Here is a 13,237-nt window from a genome sequence, read left to right on the forward strand (position 1 = left end):
GCCAGCTTTTTTTTTTGCATTTTGAGTGCAAATTTCAGACACTCTTCATCTCGTCTCTGCCACCTCAGTTATATGTGCTATTCTGATTCAACATGGGGATATTTTTTTAATGACGTGATGAGTGTCTGACATTTACACTTAATTTCTCCAGCTGGCTGTCACAGAGGGTGTTGCGGTCGGCCCTCCAGGACACCTACTTCACCCAATGTCACAGGAAGACCATAAAGATCATCAAGGACATCAACCACCGAGCCACTGCCTGTTCACCCCGCTATCATCCAGAAGGCGAGGTCAGTACAGGTGCATCAAAGCTGTTTTTCAGTCTCTCGGTCCCAGCTATCTCAAGGCCATCAGACTGTTAAATAGCCATCACTAGATGACCTCCACCCAGTACTCTACCCTGATCTTAGTCACTGTCCCTAGCCGGCTACCACCCAGTTACTCAATCCTGCATGGAATCATAGGTCACTTTAATAATGTTTACATACTGTTTTACTCATTTTATATGTAAATACTGTATTATAGTCAATGCCACTGACACTGCTTGTCCTAATATTTATATATTTCTTAATTCCATTAAAATACTTTTAGATGTGTGTATTGTTGTGAATTGTTAGATACTACTACACTGTTGGAGCTAAGCACACAAGCATTTCGCTACACCCGCAATAACATCTGCTAAATATGTGTATGCGACCAATACAATCTGATTTGATTTGACCTCCCTGGCACATCCAACTGGCTGTAAGGAATGATGAGCTGTTGGGGGAGGGGTTCACCTTAGCTGAGGGGCGTGTTCTTCTAAATATCCAAGCCCAGCTGGGGCCTGTTGCACAAAACTAGGATAAGGGATTAAGCCAGGATATCTTGGTGATCCTGGCTCAATTGATCCGTAATCCGGTTGCACTAAAGATGGATAGGGGGCAGGAGGATATGTTATGGTATAAATTACCATGGAGATTTATTCTGTGGAGCTAGCCTGCTCCAGACCAGGCTAAATTCCAGGATCTATTTAATCTCATCCCTAATGTCAGTCAGCAGTCACCACAAATGGAAACCAATAGTTATTTCACTGCTCACTATACATTGTTATCACATATAACTAGACCCACTGTCATTATTTAAACGTTTGTGATCATTAATTTCAATGATTTTGGATAAAAAATAATTTTTAGATGATGTTGCTATCATTAGATAATTTACAGTTTCCCATAGACTATAAGGCTATATATAAAATGATAGAATATTAGGGCCACAGAGGGGAAAAAAACACAAGTAATAATATTGTAACCAGTTGTTTTAAAGGAGGACAGTTGTTAAAATGACAGATGTGGGGCATTTCGTGAAATTGTACTTCAGTATGGTTTCATAAACAAAGACATGCTGATGTGCCAGAATATTAAGTATCACATTGTCATAAGTATCAAAACTGTAAAAACAATATGTAGCTTTTCTGCAGAAAGAACCAGCCTCATAAATTTATGACTTTATCCTTTTTCTTCAGTGTGGCCCTAGTACTCTGTCATATAAACAAATACACATTCCATATGAATATAAAAACACAATGTGTAACATTATGTTCCTTTATTGAATAAGGACAAAACAAAGCAGGTAAACCATCAGCTCCTTTCGAAACTGAAGTCACAGTGACTCTACAAGATGGAAAGCACAGAATCCAAGCATATTATACAAAATGATACATACACATTCAAAGGTCTGTATATAACACACCCTGCATGTCTGCACACTAAAATAAATGCAGGACAAATCCATACACATCAACTGAACAGACAAATGAATGGATGCAGTAGCCTCCCTGCAGCCTTGCATTACACACAGTATAACGCACAAACATCATAAGAGGCCAAATTCGTAAAAAAACGAACCCAAAAAAAACCAAATTCCTCTGCCACCGCAGGACATATTTAACCAAAATTGAAAGCACACATACTAACTAAAATAATTCAACACATATTGGTCCCTCAGCAGCCGACCACTGTCGTCATCAGGGAAGATTGCCGGATTGTCCCAGTCCATGGCTGGTGGCACTCTGGGGGCCCTCTCCTTCCTCAGGCAGGCCACATTGTGGAGGACAGCACAAGCCACAGTAATATCACATGCCCTAACAGGGCTGACCCTTAATTTGTGAAGGCAGTGAAAGCGTGCCTTCAGGAGGCCAAAGGTCATTTCAACTCTGGCCCTGGTCCTGGCATGGGCATGGTTGTAGGCCTGCTGTGCTTCCTGGGGGTCTGTGAAAGGTGTCAGGAGAAAAGGCTGGCAGCCATACCCCCTGTCTCCCAGCAACACACCAGAGAATTCACCTGTCAACACAAAATCTCATCATTACTACCTCATAAACACAGTGATATTCTTGACACAGCCATGATGGTTATAAATAGGGGTTGTGTGGCTTACCTTGTGATAGGCACTGATAGATTTCAGAGGCCCGAAAGATTCTGGAGTCATGGACTGAGCCAGGCCATTTTGCCACAACATTGCTGATCACACAGTCAGCATTGCAGACCATCTGAAATCATAAGATGAGGAATATTACACCAATCAATGCACATCACTGGCAATGCAGAGTGTTCGTCAATGGACAATATCAAAAAGTTATGTTCACCTGAACATTAATGCTGTGAAAGGATTTCCTATTCACAAAATCGGCCTCATGGGCACCTGAGGGGGCTTTTAACCTTATGTGTGTGCAGTCCACTGCACCAATGACATTGGGGAAACCTGTCACACAAAGTAATGAGTATCCTACTATGTGTTAACAGTTGTCCTGTAATTTGTAGATCCTCTTACCTGCAATCCTATAGAACTCCTCTTTGATGTCACAGAGTCTTCTGTGGCCAGGGAAGGAGATGAAGACATCTGCTAATGCTTTGATAGCCAGACACACACTCCTTATTGTGCGGCAAATTGTGGCCTTGTTCAGCTGTTCTGCATCCCCCACTGAGTACAGGAAGGCTCCACTAGCAAAAAAGCGCAAGGCCACACAAACCATTTGCTCCACACTCAGTGCATGGCTCCGTGCAGTGCGGTGCTTAATCCTGGGACCCAGTAGTCTGCATAGATACCTGATGCCATCTGCAGAAAACCTGTATCTTTCATATAGATGGTCATCAGGGAAGGCCAGTGGGTCCAACCGGTCCCTGAAGACCCTTTCTCGCCTGAAGGCTCTCCTCAGCACAAGTGCTTCTTCATCCACCACATCTCGCACGAATGGGCATGCCATTGTCAGAGCAGAAAGGAACACACAATTTTGGGCCTTCATATAGGCTAGTGGCCACACCTGGTGCTGGGGGGGTGGGCAAAAGAGGGCGATGCCTTATAACGATGACTTGGTTGAACTGATTGCTGGGAAAATAAAAAAAACCTTAGAAAGATGCCACCGTCCTGTGTGCTCACAATAAGAGCTCTATGTCATGGCTCACTTGACTTTACGAGAATATACCTCATTTTTATTTTGAGCTGTCTCATCTTCTTGGAGCTGGGGGAGGAAAGAAAAATAATGATTAATACATTTGTGTTACAGTTAGCATACAGTGTACATTGAAGGCATATCTCACCTCCCTCTCAAGTTTTTTTATTTCAAGGTCCAGTTTCCTAACTGTCCTCTTTTTTATTTCGGACTCCAGTGCAAGATTTTCCATCTTTTTCTTCTTGTACTGAATGTCTATGTCTGCCAGTTCTATTTGGCGCCGGAGGTGGTTGCCATACAACTTTCTGATAGCTTGTGAGCTCTGTGAACACAATACAATTAGCGCAGCTGGAATTTGGCAGGATGTGGTGTCCTTTTATTAATACGCACTATGTTGCCAGGCTGGTTTTCCCACTGTATAGCATCTGGGTCCTGTAAAAGAAATTAGATTTTTTGATTTTGATGAGGACTCCTCACCATTGTAGAGTAAATAGTACTTTCACAGTCTTAACATGATACCTCATGCCTTCTGGAATCCAGAGAGATGTCTCCTCTTCATCATCGTCTCCATCATGTGCTGTTGCTGCTGCACTGGGGCCTTCACCCTATCACATTTAATCGGATTCATATTGAAGCTAGTAGACAAGACATGCCAGGCCTACAGTATGCCTTTGATGGAGTACTCACTGGATCAGCATCGTCTGGTGCTTGTGCTGGTGGCTCTAACAGGAACACAGTGCTGCCAGACACTGCAAGGCAATAGGTAAACCAAAGTCAGACAGTCCAAATTGATTCAATATGAATGTGGTTGTATCCCATGTAGAGATGGAAGGACATACCTTGAATGAAGCGGGTGGCATCTTGGGAGGAACCTATGCTCGTCTCTTTCCCCCCAGGGATCCCCTCTAAGACGGGCCTGCCTTTATTTAGCTCCAAGGCCATGTCCTCTGCTGGGGTAAGGTCAGCCTTTGGTGACCCACCACCCGTGCCTTGTCTGTGGGTATTCTTTTTCACTGCTAAAACAGTACAGACAATGTGTGAGCAGGCACCTTCTGGGTACAATATATGCTTGTGCTTTGTTAAATATTAGTCAGGGACCATACCATTCTGCAGAATGTTCTCGTATTTGATTTTGACCTGCTGCCATGTCCGCTTTGGCCCGTTCATGTTTAATCTACACACACACACACACACACACACATTTAATGGAGTCACACTGCAAAAAATTACTTGGTATTTTTGTCTTGTTTTCAGTAAAAATATCAAAAAATGTATCATAGCTTTATACAGTGTAATGGAGTTACTTTACACAATTTCACTCATATCTGCAGTGCATTTCAATTAAAAATTTAACCGTTTCATAATTACAGTACAACTGCATTTTTGGAGATGTGAATTAAATATTTGAATTGTAATTGTGATGTTTCAGCGGAGCGGTGACTGTGTAATTGTGCACTACTTACGCATTCAGACGGTCTGCAATACTTTGCCACGCTTTTTCTCTTTGCTTTATCACTGTGGCGGTGTTGCCTTTCTTCTTAATTATATCTTTTACCTCCTCGTATGCCTCCATGAGGATTTGTGCTTCCGACGGGGAAAAGTACGCGGCTCTAGTTGCCATGGTAAATCAGTTAATCTGTGATCTGTGGCGGGGTCTATTTGAGTGAGCCGTGAGCGCGCACCTATCCAGGATTGGTTTCACCTGGCTTAATGAATCCGTGTCTGCTCATCCTGGCTTGGTCTTTGTGCAACCAATTAAGCCTGGACGCACATGTTTTGGCTTCATTGAGCTCAGCTGAGTCATTTATCCCGGATGTCTTAATTCTACTTTTGTGCAACAGGCCCCTGCTCCCCAAGAAGACCAAGAGCAACAACAGCAATGTCATTTATGCAAACAATGCCAATAATACCCATGATGCTGACCATGTAACTGAGGTATTGTATGTATTTAATAAAACAATAAGTATTTCACACGGTAAGCCTTATCCTGATATGTGTATATTGTGCAACACTGATAATTATTCCCACTGGCATCTGAATGTACAACAGGGTACACATTGTTGTCCAAACACACATGCAGCATGATATGACTGGGGCGGGTAGTCAATGTTGCATTGCGTGCCATATGAAGCCATGTATGATGGTAACCCATAGTCTACGCTCATTTTATATTTGCAGTGAGCATATGTACAACTTTTTGTGTAGAGTTTTTTTATTTATTTTTTAAACAGGAGCATACGATATCACTGGCCAATTGCATAGCTAGTTCTCGGGTAGTCTTGTCCAGTCCTATGTTGTGCCGTGTAAACATTTGAACGCTAGGGGGCGAAATTGGTCTGTGTTATTGCATCAACAACATGGATAACGGGACAGGTACGCGAACATCACAAGAAACGTTACTATTGCATTAGTTGCAATTACACAGCAGGTAAGACATCACATTTGGGTTTTACAATGGGAAACTAACTATCAGATAATTTTCTGATCAAGTCAAACGTACTCAGGAGCAGGCCTAGCTTGCTACACTATTCGGAATGGTCAGAATTATGGCTAGCCAGCAAACAGCAACAAGCTAACAGTAGCTAACGTTAACTGAAGTTAGCCAGCTAGTTGAGCTAAATTGATCTCGCCCTGGCTTTCAGTGGGGACAGTTGTTTTGACCGCGCCTATAGTTAGTTGGTGATTGGCATAAATGGTAATGTAGTTTGACAGCCTGCTGAAATGGTAGCCTATGGATGCTAAGCTAGCTAGGTAGCCTGCTAAGTAACTAGTCTCTCCTCACTGTCCCTGTGCCACTCCTCTGCCTGTGCCGGTGGAGCGCCCGCCTGAGTCCAAAGATTATGACAACTAGCTAACGTTAACTAGCCTTCAGTCCAAATAGTATGGTACGGTTTCCCCCTTTCATCTGTGCAGAGTCTGGCGAGAAAGACTACCTGCTATTGCTAAACAGCTGTTTCTGCAGGTACCGTCGCTACTTCGATGGCCCACGGGTGATGCAAATAACGATGCGGCACCACTGGCTGCTCGTCGGGGCTTGCGGCTGGGTGTTGCTCATCCTAGTGTTTGCCAACAAGTTTATCAATTTTAACGCCAGAGCCACGGATGGTAAGTTATCAGACTGAAACCTGATAGTTTTTTTTCTCATCAATACTAGCTATCTATTCCTTTCAGTAATTGTTCAGCTAGAGTTGTAGCTATAGTTACATAACAGCTATGCTGTTAGATTTAAATGTCAAGTCTATCCCCCTTGGAATTGTCTTGTGATCTCTTAGTGTTTTGTGTTTCAGACTATGGGGAGAAGACTGAGATGCAGAGTTGGACTCAACCAGGAGTTAAGACCATCAAATCACTGCCAGCTCAGAAATCAGACAGAAGAGCTCCCAAGTCATCAGACCTGGTAGGTGTTTTGTTTGTGTGTGTGCGCCCTTGAAACAGAATCATCAGTTACTTGAATTGTGTGTGTGTGTGTGTGTGTGTGTGTGTGTGTCAGTCCTCAGTAGGCCCCTCCTCCATGGCCAACCCAACAGACTGGAACACTGTGGAGACGAGGCGTCTGGAGCTGCTGTCAGCCGTGTGTAAGAACGACTCCCTCAGGAACCTCACTCACACCTCAATCAACAAGTTTGTCTTGGACCGCATCTTTGTGTGCGACAAACACAAGATCCTCTTCTGCCAGACCCCCAAAGTGGGCAACACTCAATGGAAGAAGGTCCTCATCGTTCTCAACGGTGAGTGAGGGAGGACTGTAGGGAGAGAGTCAGTGAGGGAGGACGGTAGGGAGAGAGTCAGTGAGGGAGGACGGTAGGGAGAGAGTCAGTGGGGGAGGACGGTAGGGAGAGAGTCAGTGGGGGAGGACGGTAGGGAGAGAGTCGGTGAGGGAGGACGGTAGGGAGAAAGTCGGTGAGGGAGGACGGTAGGGAGAAAGTCGGTGAGGGAGGACGGTAGGGAGAGAGTCGGTGAGGGGGGACGGTAGGGAGAGAGTCGGTGAGGGGGGACGGTAGGGAGAGAGTCGGTGAGGGGGGACGGTAGGGAGAGAGTCGGTGAGGGGGGACGGTAGGGAGAGAGTCGGTGAGGGGGGACGGTAGGGAGAGAGTCGGTGAGGGGGGACGGTAGGGAGAGAGTCGGTGAGGGGGGACGGTAGGGAGAGAGTCGGTGAGGGGGGACGGTAGGGAGAGAGTCGGTGAGGGGGGACGGTAGGGAGAGAGTCGGTGAGGGGGGACGGTAGGGAGAGAGTCGGTGAGGGGGGACGGTAGGGAGAGAGTCGGTGAGGGGGGACGGTAGGGAGAGAGTCGGTGAGGGGGGACGGTAGGGAGAGAGTCGGTGAGGGGGGACGGTAGGGAGAGAGTCGGTGAGGGGGGACGGTAGGGAGAGAGTCGGTGAGGGGGGACGGTAGGGAGAGAGTCGGTGAGGGGGGACGGTAGGGAGAGAGTCGGTGAGGGGGGACGGTAGGGAGAGAGTCGGTGAGGGGGGACGGTAGGGAGAGAGTCGGTGAGGGGGGACGGTAGGGAGAGAGTCGGTGAGGGGGGACGGTAGGGAGAGAGTCGGTGAGGGGGGACGGTAGGGAGAGAGTCGGTGAGGGGGGACGGTAGGGAGAGAGTCGGTGAGGGGGGACGGTAGGGAGAGAGTCGGTGAGGGGGGACGGTAGGGAGAGAGTCGGTGAGGGGGGACGGTAGGGAGAGAGTCGGTGAGGGGGGACGGTAGGGAGAGAGTCGGTGAGGGGGGACGGTAGGGAGAGAGTCGGTGAGGGGGGACGGTAGGGAGAGAGTCGGTGAGGGGGGACGGTAGGGAGAGAGTCGGTGAGGGGGGACGGTAGGGAGAGAGTCGGTGAGGGGGGACGGTAGGGAGAGAGTCGGTGAGGGGGGACGGTAGGGAGAGAGTCGGTGAGGGGGGACGGTAGGGAGAGAGTCGGTGAGGGGGGACGGTAGGGAGAGAGTCGGTGAGGGGGGACGGTAGGGAGAGAGTCGGTGAGGGGGGACGGTAGGGAGAGAGTCGGTGAGGGGGGACGGTAGGGAGAGAGTCGGTGAGGGGGGACGGTAGGGAGAGAGGAAGGAAGACGGTGACAGTGTCAGTGAGTGATGATGAGTAAAAGTTGACTCAAAACGTACTTATCTGTCTGTAAATTGTAGTGATGTAGTAGCCTCGATCCCAGTGAAGGACGAAAAAATAGTGTTCTTCTCTGTCCTTTTGCCCCTCAGGAGAGTTCTCCACTGTGGAGGAGATCCCAGAGAACTTGGTTCATGACCATGAGAAGAACGGACTGCCCCGCCTCTCCTCTCTGACGGAGAAAGAAATCACTAAAAGGTTAAGGCCCTGCTCCAATACTTCAGAAATGCATCCTATCGTCCTTCCTTGAAGTAATCACAGATCTGAATTAGTTAGATTGGTTAAAGTAATAAGATGGCAATGTAGGCTACCATTGCTTACACTTACCCAATCACTTGCTATCTTAAGATTAATGCACTAATTGTAAGTCGGTCTGGATAAGAATGTCTGCTAAATGACTCAAATGTTATAGAGCTGTGCTTTACGTCAAGGAAGGGCGGCTCGTTTTGCTTAACACCTTTGAATTGTTTGGCCCTGCCCTGTATTCCATTGTGGTGTTCTGATTCTATGGGACTCACACTGTGCTTTTTGTTTTATCTCGCCAGGTTAGCAACATACTTCAAGTTCTTCATCGTCAGAGACCCGTTCGAGCGCCTCATCTCCGCCTTCAAGGACAAGTTTGTGAAGAACCCGCGCTTCGAGCCCTGGTACAAGCACGACATCGCTCCCGCCATCATCCGCAAGTACCGTAAGAGTCACCGTGACAACGACAACAACAAGGCGACTACGGGCCTGCGCTTCGAGGACTTCATCCGTTACCTGGGCGATGAGCCCGGGCGGCGCCGCATGGACCGTCAGTTTGGGGAGCATGTTATCCACTGGGTGACGTACGCGGAACTCTGCGCCCCCTGTGACATCACGTACAGCGTCGTGGGGCACCACGAAACTCTAGAACGCGATGCCCCCTACATCCTGAAAGCTGCCGGGATAGAGCGTCTGGTATCGTACCCCACCATCCCCCCGGGGATCACCCGTTACAACCGGACCAAGGTGGAGCGCTACTTCTCAGGCATCAGCAAGCGGGACGTCAGGCGGCTTTACGGCCGGTACCAAGGAGACTTCAGCCTCTTCGGCTACCCCAGCCCGGACTTCCTGCTAAACTGAATGACGATGACACTAAAGAAAGACTGTTTTGCAACGATATTATAATAATATAATGTCTCTCTAATCTAACATGCATCTTAATCAGTGTGTGGTTTACTGAAGAGGTAGGGAGGGTGTAGCTAGCTAGCCGCCTAGCCTGGCTGCTCTAACTAGGAGCCATAGTAGAGACTAGTGATCCCCACCATCCGGGCTCGAGCCAGGGAGGGATGGAGACTACAGGTTGGTCTGATATAACGTGCTGATCTGCTGTAGGATGATCGTCACTCCTCTACCTGGCTGACAGTAATTCCTGTCTCGACCTAGCAACACTTCCTGCCTCTGCCTAGCAACTGTCACCATGGGCGATGACTGTACTACATGCCTCTACTTCCTGGTAGCCGTCACCATGGTGGCCATGAATGGCATGAGGACCGAGGTGATGGAGAGTTACTCACTATGGTCATGGCTAATGGCTGTATTCGCCATACGACCAATGAATTAAGTGCCACATTTTAATGTTATTTAACAAAGCTTTTTGTATTATAATAATTACTTTATTTAAACCAGAGATTACTGTTACATACTGTGCTAAATTGTACCACCCTCTGCACTACTTCTACACAAAGCAGGTCTGCTGCTGGTACTGCATTATGGACTAACACTGAAGTGGGTCTGGGAGACAGTAGCCTGGTTAAACCAGACTGAATGCTGAGCACACCATTGAAACGGAGCAGAATCAGTTTGAATGCGAGGTTATAGAGATGGTAGTGAAACACTAACCGGTTAACAATATCAGAGCCCCAGCTCTCTTCCCTCCAGTCTAACCGCTCATACAGAGTAGAGCAACTCCATCTAGCTTCAAGACTCGGCACCTATATAAATGGTGTGATTCTGTGATCTCAAAGGGTTGACAAGCGCTGAGTGGGAGGAGTCAGTGTCTGCAACGCCTGTGTTCGGGTGACAGGAGGAAGGTTCACTGTGGTGTAACTCCTGCTGATTGGCTGAAGCTACTACAGTGGATAATACTATGCCTGTATTATGTCATGGGGTGTACATTCCCTGGGTCTTACCTCATGTTCACCGCCAAGAACAGTAGACATACAGATATATAGATGGCCTTCAGGGTTAATCTAGTTAAATTCAGCCCAGACACATAATATGGGATCATGGGAATATGGATTGGAGGCATACAGCCAACCCTCTTCTATACCCATACTTATGTCAAAGAAGGTGGATGAACGAAGATGTCTTACTCAGGCTGTTTACGTTCTACTTAAGGGGTGGCTCTCCCGTAGACACCATTGCGATAGGAGCTGTGTCTGGTCTACTTAGTTCCTTGACTGTATATAAACCATAAAGTGAGGGAGTGGGATGCCTCGCTTCCTCTTCCGTCTCAGTTTGCCACCTGTAAGGGCAGTACATTAGACTACATTGGCACTGTACCTGGGAGAAGGAAAAAATGGTTTCATTTTCTCATCCTCAGAACTGTTATTTCACAATTGAATTCCATGAATTGTCTTATTCTTCATCCTAAACACGACACCGTCCAATGGCGTCCATGAAGAGAAGTGAGTGACAGTTTCCTGTTGACCTTTTTTAACCAACCAATGTTTGGTATGGTCAGTCACATGGTATTGACAGAGCTAGGTGGACAGGCCATGGTTACTGAGTAATAAAGGTTTTATGTAAAATATAAAACTGGTCTTTTGCACTCTTCTCTGTACCACAACACATATGTATGTATTTTGTCTTTACATGTGAGGTCAGTTAAACCCTGCAGTACATTTACATTTACATTACATTTAAGTCATTTAGCAGACGCTCTTATCCAGAGCGACTTACAAATTGGTGCATTCACCTTATGACATCCAGTGGAACAGCCACTTTACAACAGTGCATCTAAATCTTTTAAGGGGGGGGGGGGGGGTCAGAAGGATTACTTTATCCTATCCTAGGTAATCCTTAAAGAGGTGGGGTTTCAGGTGTCTCCGGAAGGTGGTGATTGACTCCGCTGTCCTGGCGTCGTGAGGGAGTTTGTTCCACCATTGGGGGGCCAGAGCAGCGAACAGTAGACCTGATATTCTCATTCTAGCAGTAGACCTACCACCACAATTCATTCAAATACACCTAGGGCTGGGCCATATGGGCAAAATATTACAGCACGGTATTTTCTTTTTTAATTTTATGTTTTTGAATAATAAAAGGTGTACATGTTCTTTATGAGTAGTGTGTGATCCTAAGGTGGCAACACATAGATACTACGTGATTTCAATGAGTCTTTCTGCATTCTGATTGTTTTATACTGTTCAATTCAACCCCCCCAAAAGTCACAATTTTCATCCATTTCTGCATTTGAGATCATTTCTACACTGCCACGTAGGGCTACACGATATGGGCAAGCAATCTGGGCCTTCCTTTTAACCAAATGTTGCAATTTGACTTGCATTTAGAGCATAACACTTAACTGTTGGAATCATGGAAATATGTATTTTCTAGTTATATAATAGTGGGCACTTTTAATACAGTGTTTGACTTGACAACGAATGAAAATGCCAGGGAGGAGTTATTGTGACAGTGTAGGAACTAAAGTGTTGATGATAGGTGTTTCCTAGGGGGCCCTTTAATCTTTGGCTACATGAAGTAGCTAACATATTCTTGCTTTGCGTTTACCTCGAATTTAGAAAATACTGTTGCACAAACATGCTGAATTAGGTCTACACCATCACTGGTATTATCAGGCTGAAAAGCTAATTACGCTTGCTCTTACTAGTACATTTATTAGCTAGCGATTAGCATTAGCGGCTAACAAGATTTAGGAACAACTTGTTAAGACAAACTAGCTGTTTGCAGATGTAAAAAAAAACAAGCTAATAGTGTAATTATAGAATGCTAGTAGATTTATATTAAGACGCAAAGTGACAACTGCATCGTTGTCATCAACATTGTTGCATGTGCTGCATAGACCATGCAGACTGAACGCAACTGTCTCGTGGTCGAGGAAAAACAAATGCGCTCCTTGAGTGACAGGACCTGGAGCCAGGGCTAGGTCTGTGTGGAAAGCCGCATGGGGGAGAGATGACTCAAGTAGTGAACTATAAATATGGACGTTACACACTACGTATCACATTTAACAAACCAAACATTCAAATACCGTTTAAAGGTAAAATAAAAACCCAAACCAGTCCATGCATCTATACCGGTATATCGCAAAAAAACGCTATACCGCCCAGCCCTAATTAGTCCTACCACCAGAATTCATTCAATTAGACCTACCACCACAATTCATGTAATCTTTCAACCTGCAAACAGAATACATTAAGACAATTCAACACTGCTACAGAGAGTCATCATAGTTTAAGAGTCAAATCCATCTCCTGATGGGAATATGTTCAGGCCAGCCAGAGTCCTGTCGGTAAGTGTCTAGACTGGAGTGTTGTTATGCCACAGCAGTCTGAGGGTGTTGGCTGAGTTTAACCCAGAGGTCCTAGTAAGGTAGGCCATTGCCAAAGTTTCGAGTGACCTCAAGAGAAATGTATTCATGTCGGGGTGGAGTAGCCTAGGCAGTACAGTAAACATTCATACAAGTCACTCAGAGATTTGAGTGCGTTTGGCCAGTGTGCATCC

At 46.2% G+C, this 13,237-nt stretch overlaps 1 protein-coding gene and 1 long non-coding RNA gene across 2 annotated transcripts; one reads left to right on the top strand and one right to left on the bottom strand.

Moving 5' to 3' along the window:
• Window positions 1–3,571: 3,571 nt before the first annotated feature.
• Window positions 3,572–4,178, bottom strand: LOC129842422 (uncharacterized). The gene is made up of 3 exons (XR_008757585.1): window positions 4,115–4,178; window positions 3,947–4,032; window positions 3,572–3,859 (listed from the first exon to the last, which is right to left on the bottom strand). It is a non-coding gene; the product is annotated as an uncharacterized LOC129842422 (long non-coding RNA).
• Window positions 4,179–5,665: 1,487 nt separating this feature from the next.
• LOC129842420 (carbohydrate sulfotransferase 10-like) lies at window positions 5,666–11,311 on the top strand. Its single transcript, XM_055910975.1, has 6 exons — window positions 5,666–5,855; window positions 6,390–6,532; window positions 6,715–6,824; window positions 6,918–7,155; window positions 8,623–8,728; window positions 9,076–11,311. Exons 2-6 carry the CDS (start codon window positions 6,421–6,423, stop codon window positions 9,632–9,634), a joined length of 1,125 nt encoding a protein of 374 aa, XP_055766950.1. The 5' UTR covers window positions 5,666–5,855; window positions 6,390–6,420; the 3' UTR covers window positions 9,635–11,311.
• Window positions 11,312–13,237: the final 1,926 nt, after the last annotated feature.

This window comes from Salvelinus fontinalis, unplaced genomic scaffold (genome assembly GCF_029448725.1).
Source record: "Salvelinus fontinalis isolate EN_2023a unplaced genomic scaffold, ASM2944872v1 scaffold_0040, whole genome shotgun sequence".
Lineage (NCBI taxonomy): Eukaryota > Metazoa > Chordata > Actinopteri > Salmoniformes > Salmonidae > Salvelinus > Salvelinus fontinalis.

What these genes read in the sequence shown, in the direction of transcription:
- LOC129842420 (XM_055910975.1), top strand. Translation starts at nt 6,421, where the DNA reads ATGCAAATAACGATGCGGCACCACTGGCTGCTCGTCGGGGCTTGCGGC. An exon ending in CTCCCAAGTCATCAGACCTG is followed by an intron (nt 6,825 to 6,917) that starts GTAGGTGTTTTG and finishes TGTGTGTGTCAG; the next exon opens with TCCTCAGTAGGCCCCTCCTC. An exon ending in GGTCCTCATCGTTCTCAACG is followed by an intron (nt 7,156 to 8,622) that starts GTGAGTGAGGGA and finishes TTTGCCCCTCAG; the next exon opens with GAGAGTTCTCCACTGTGGAG.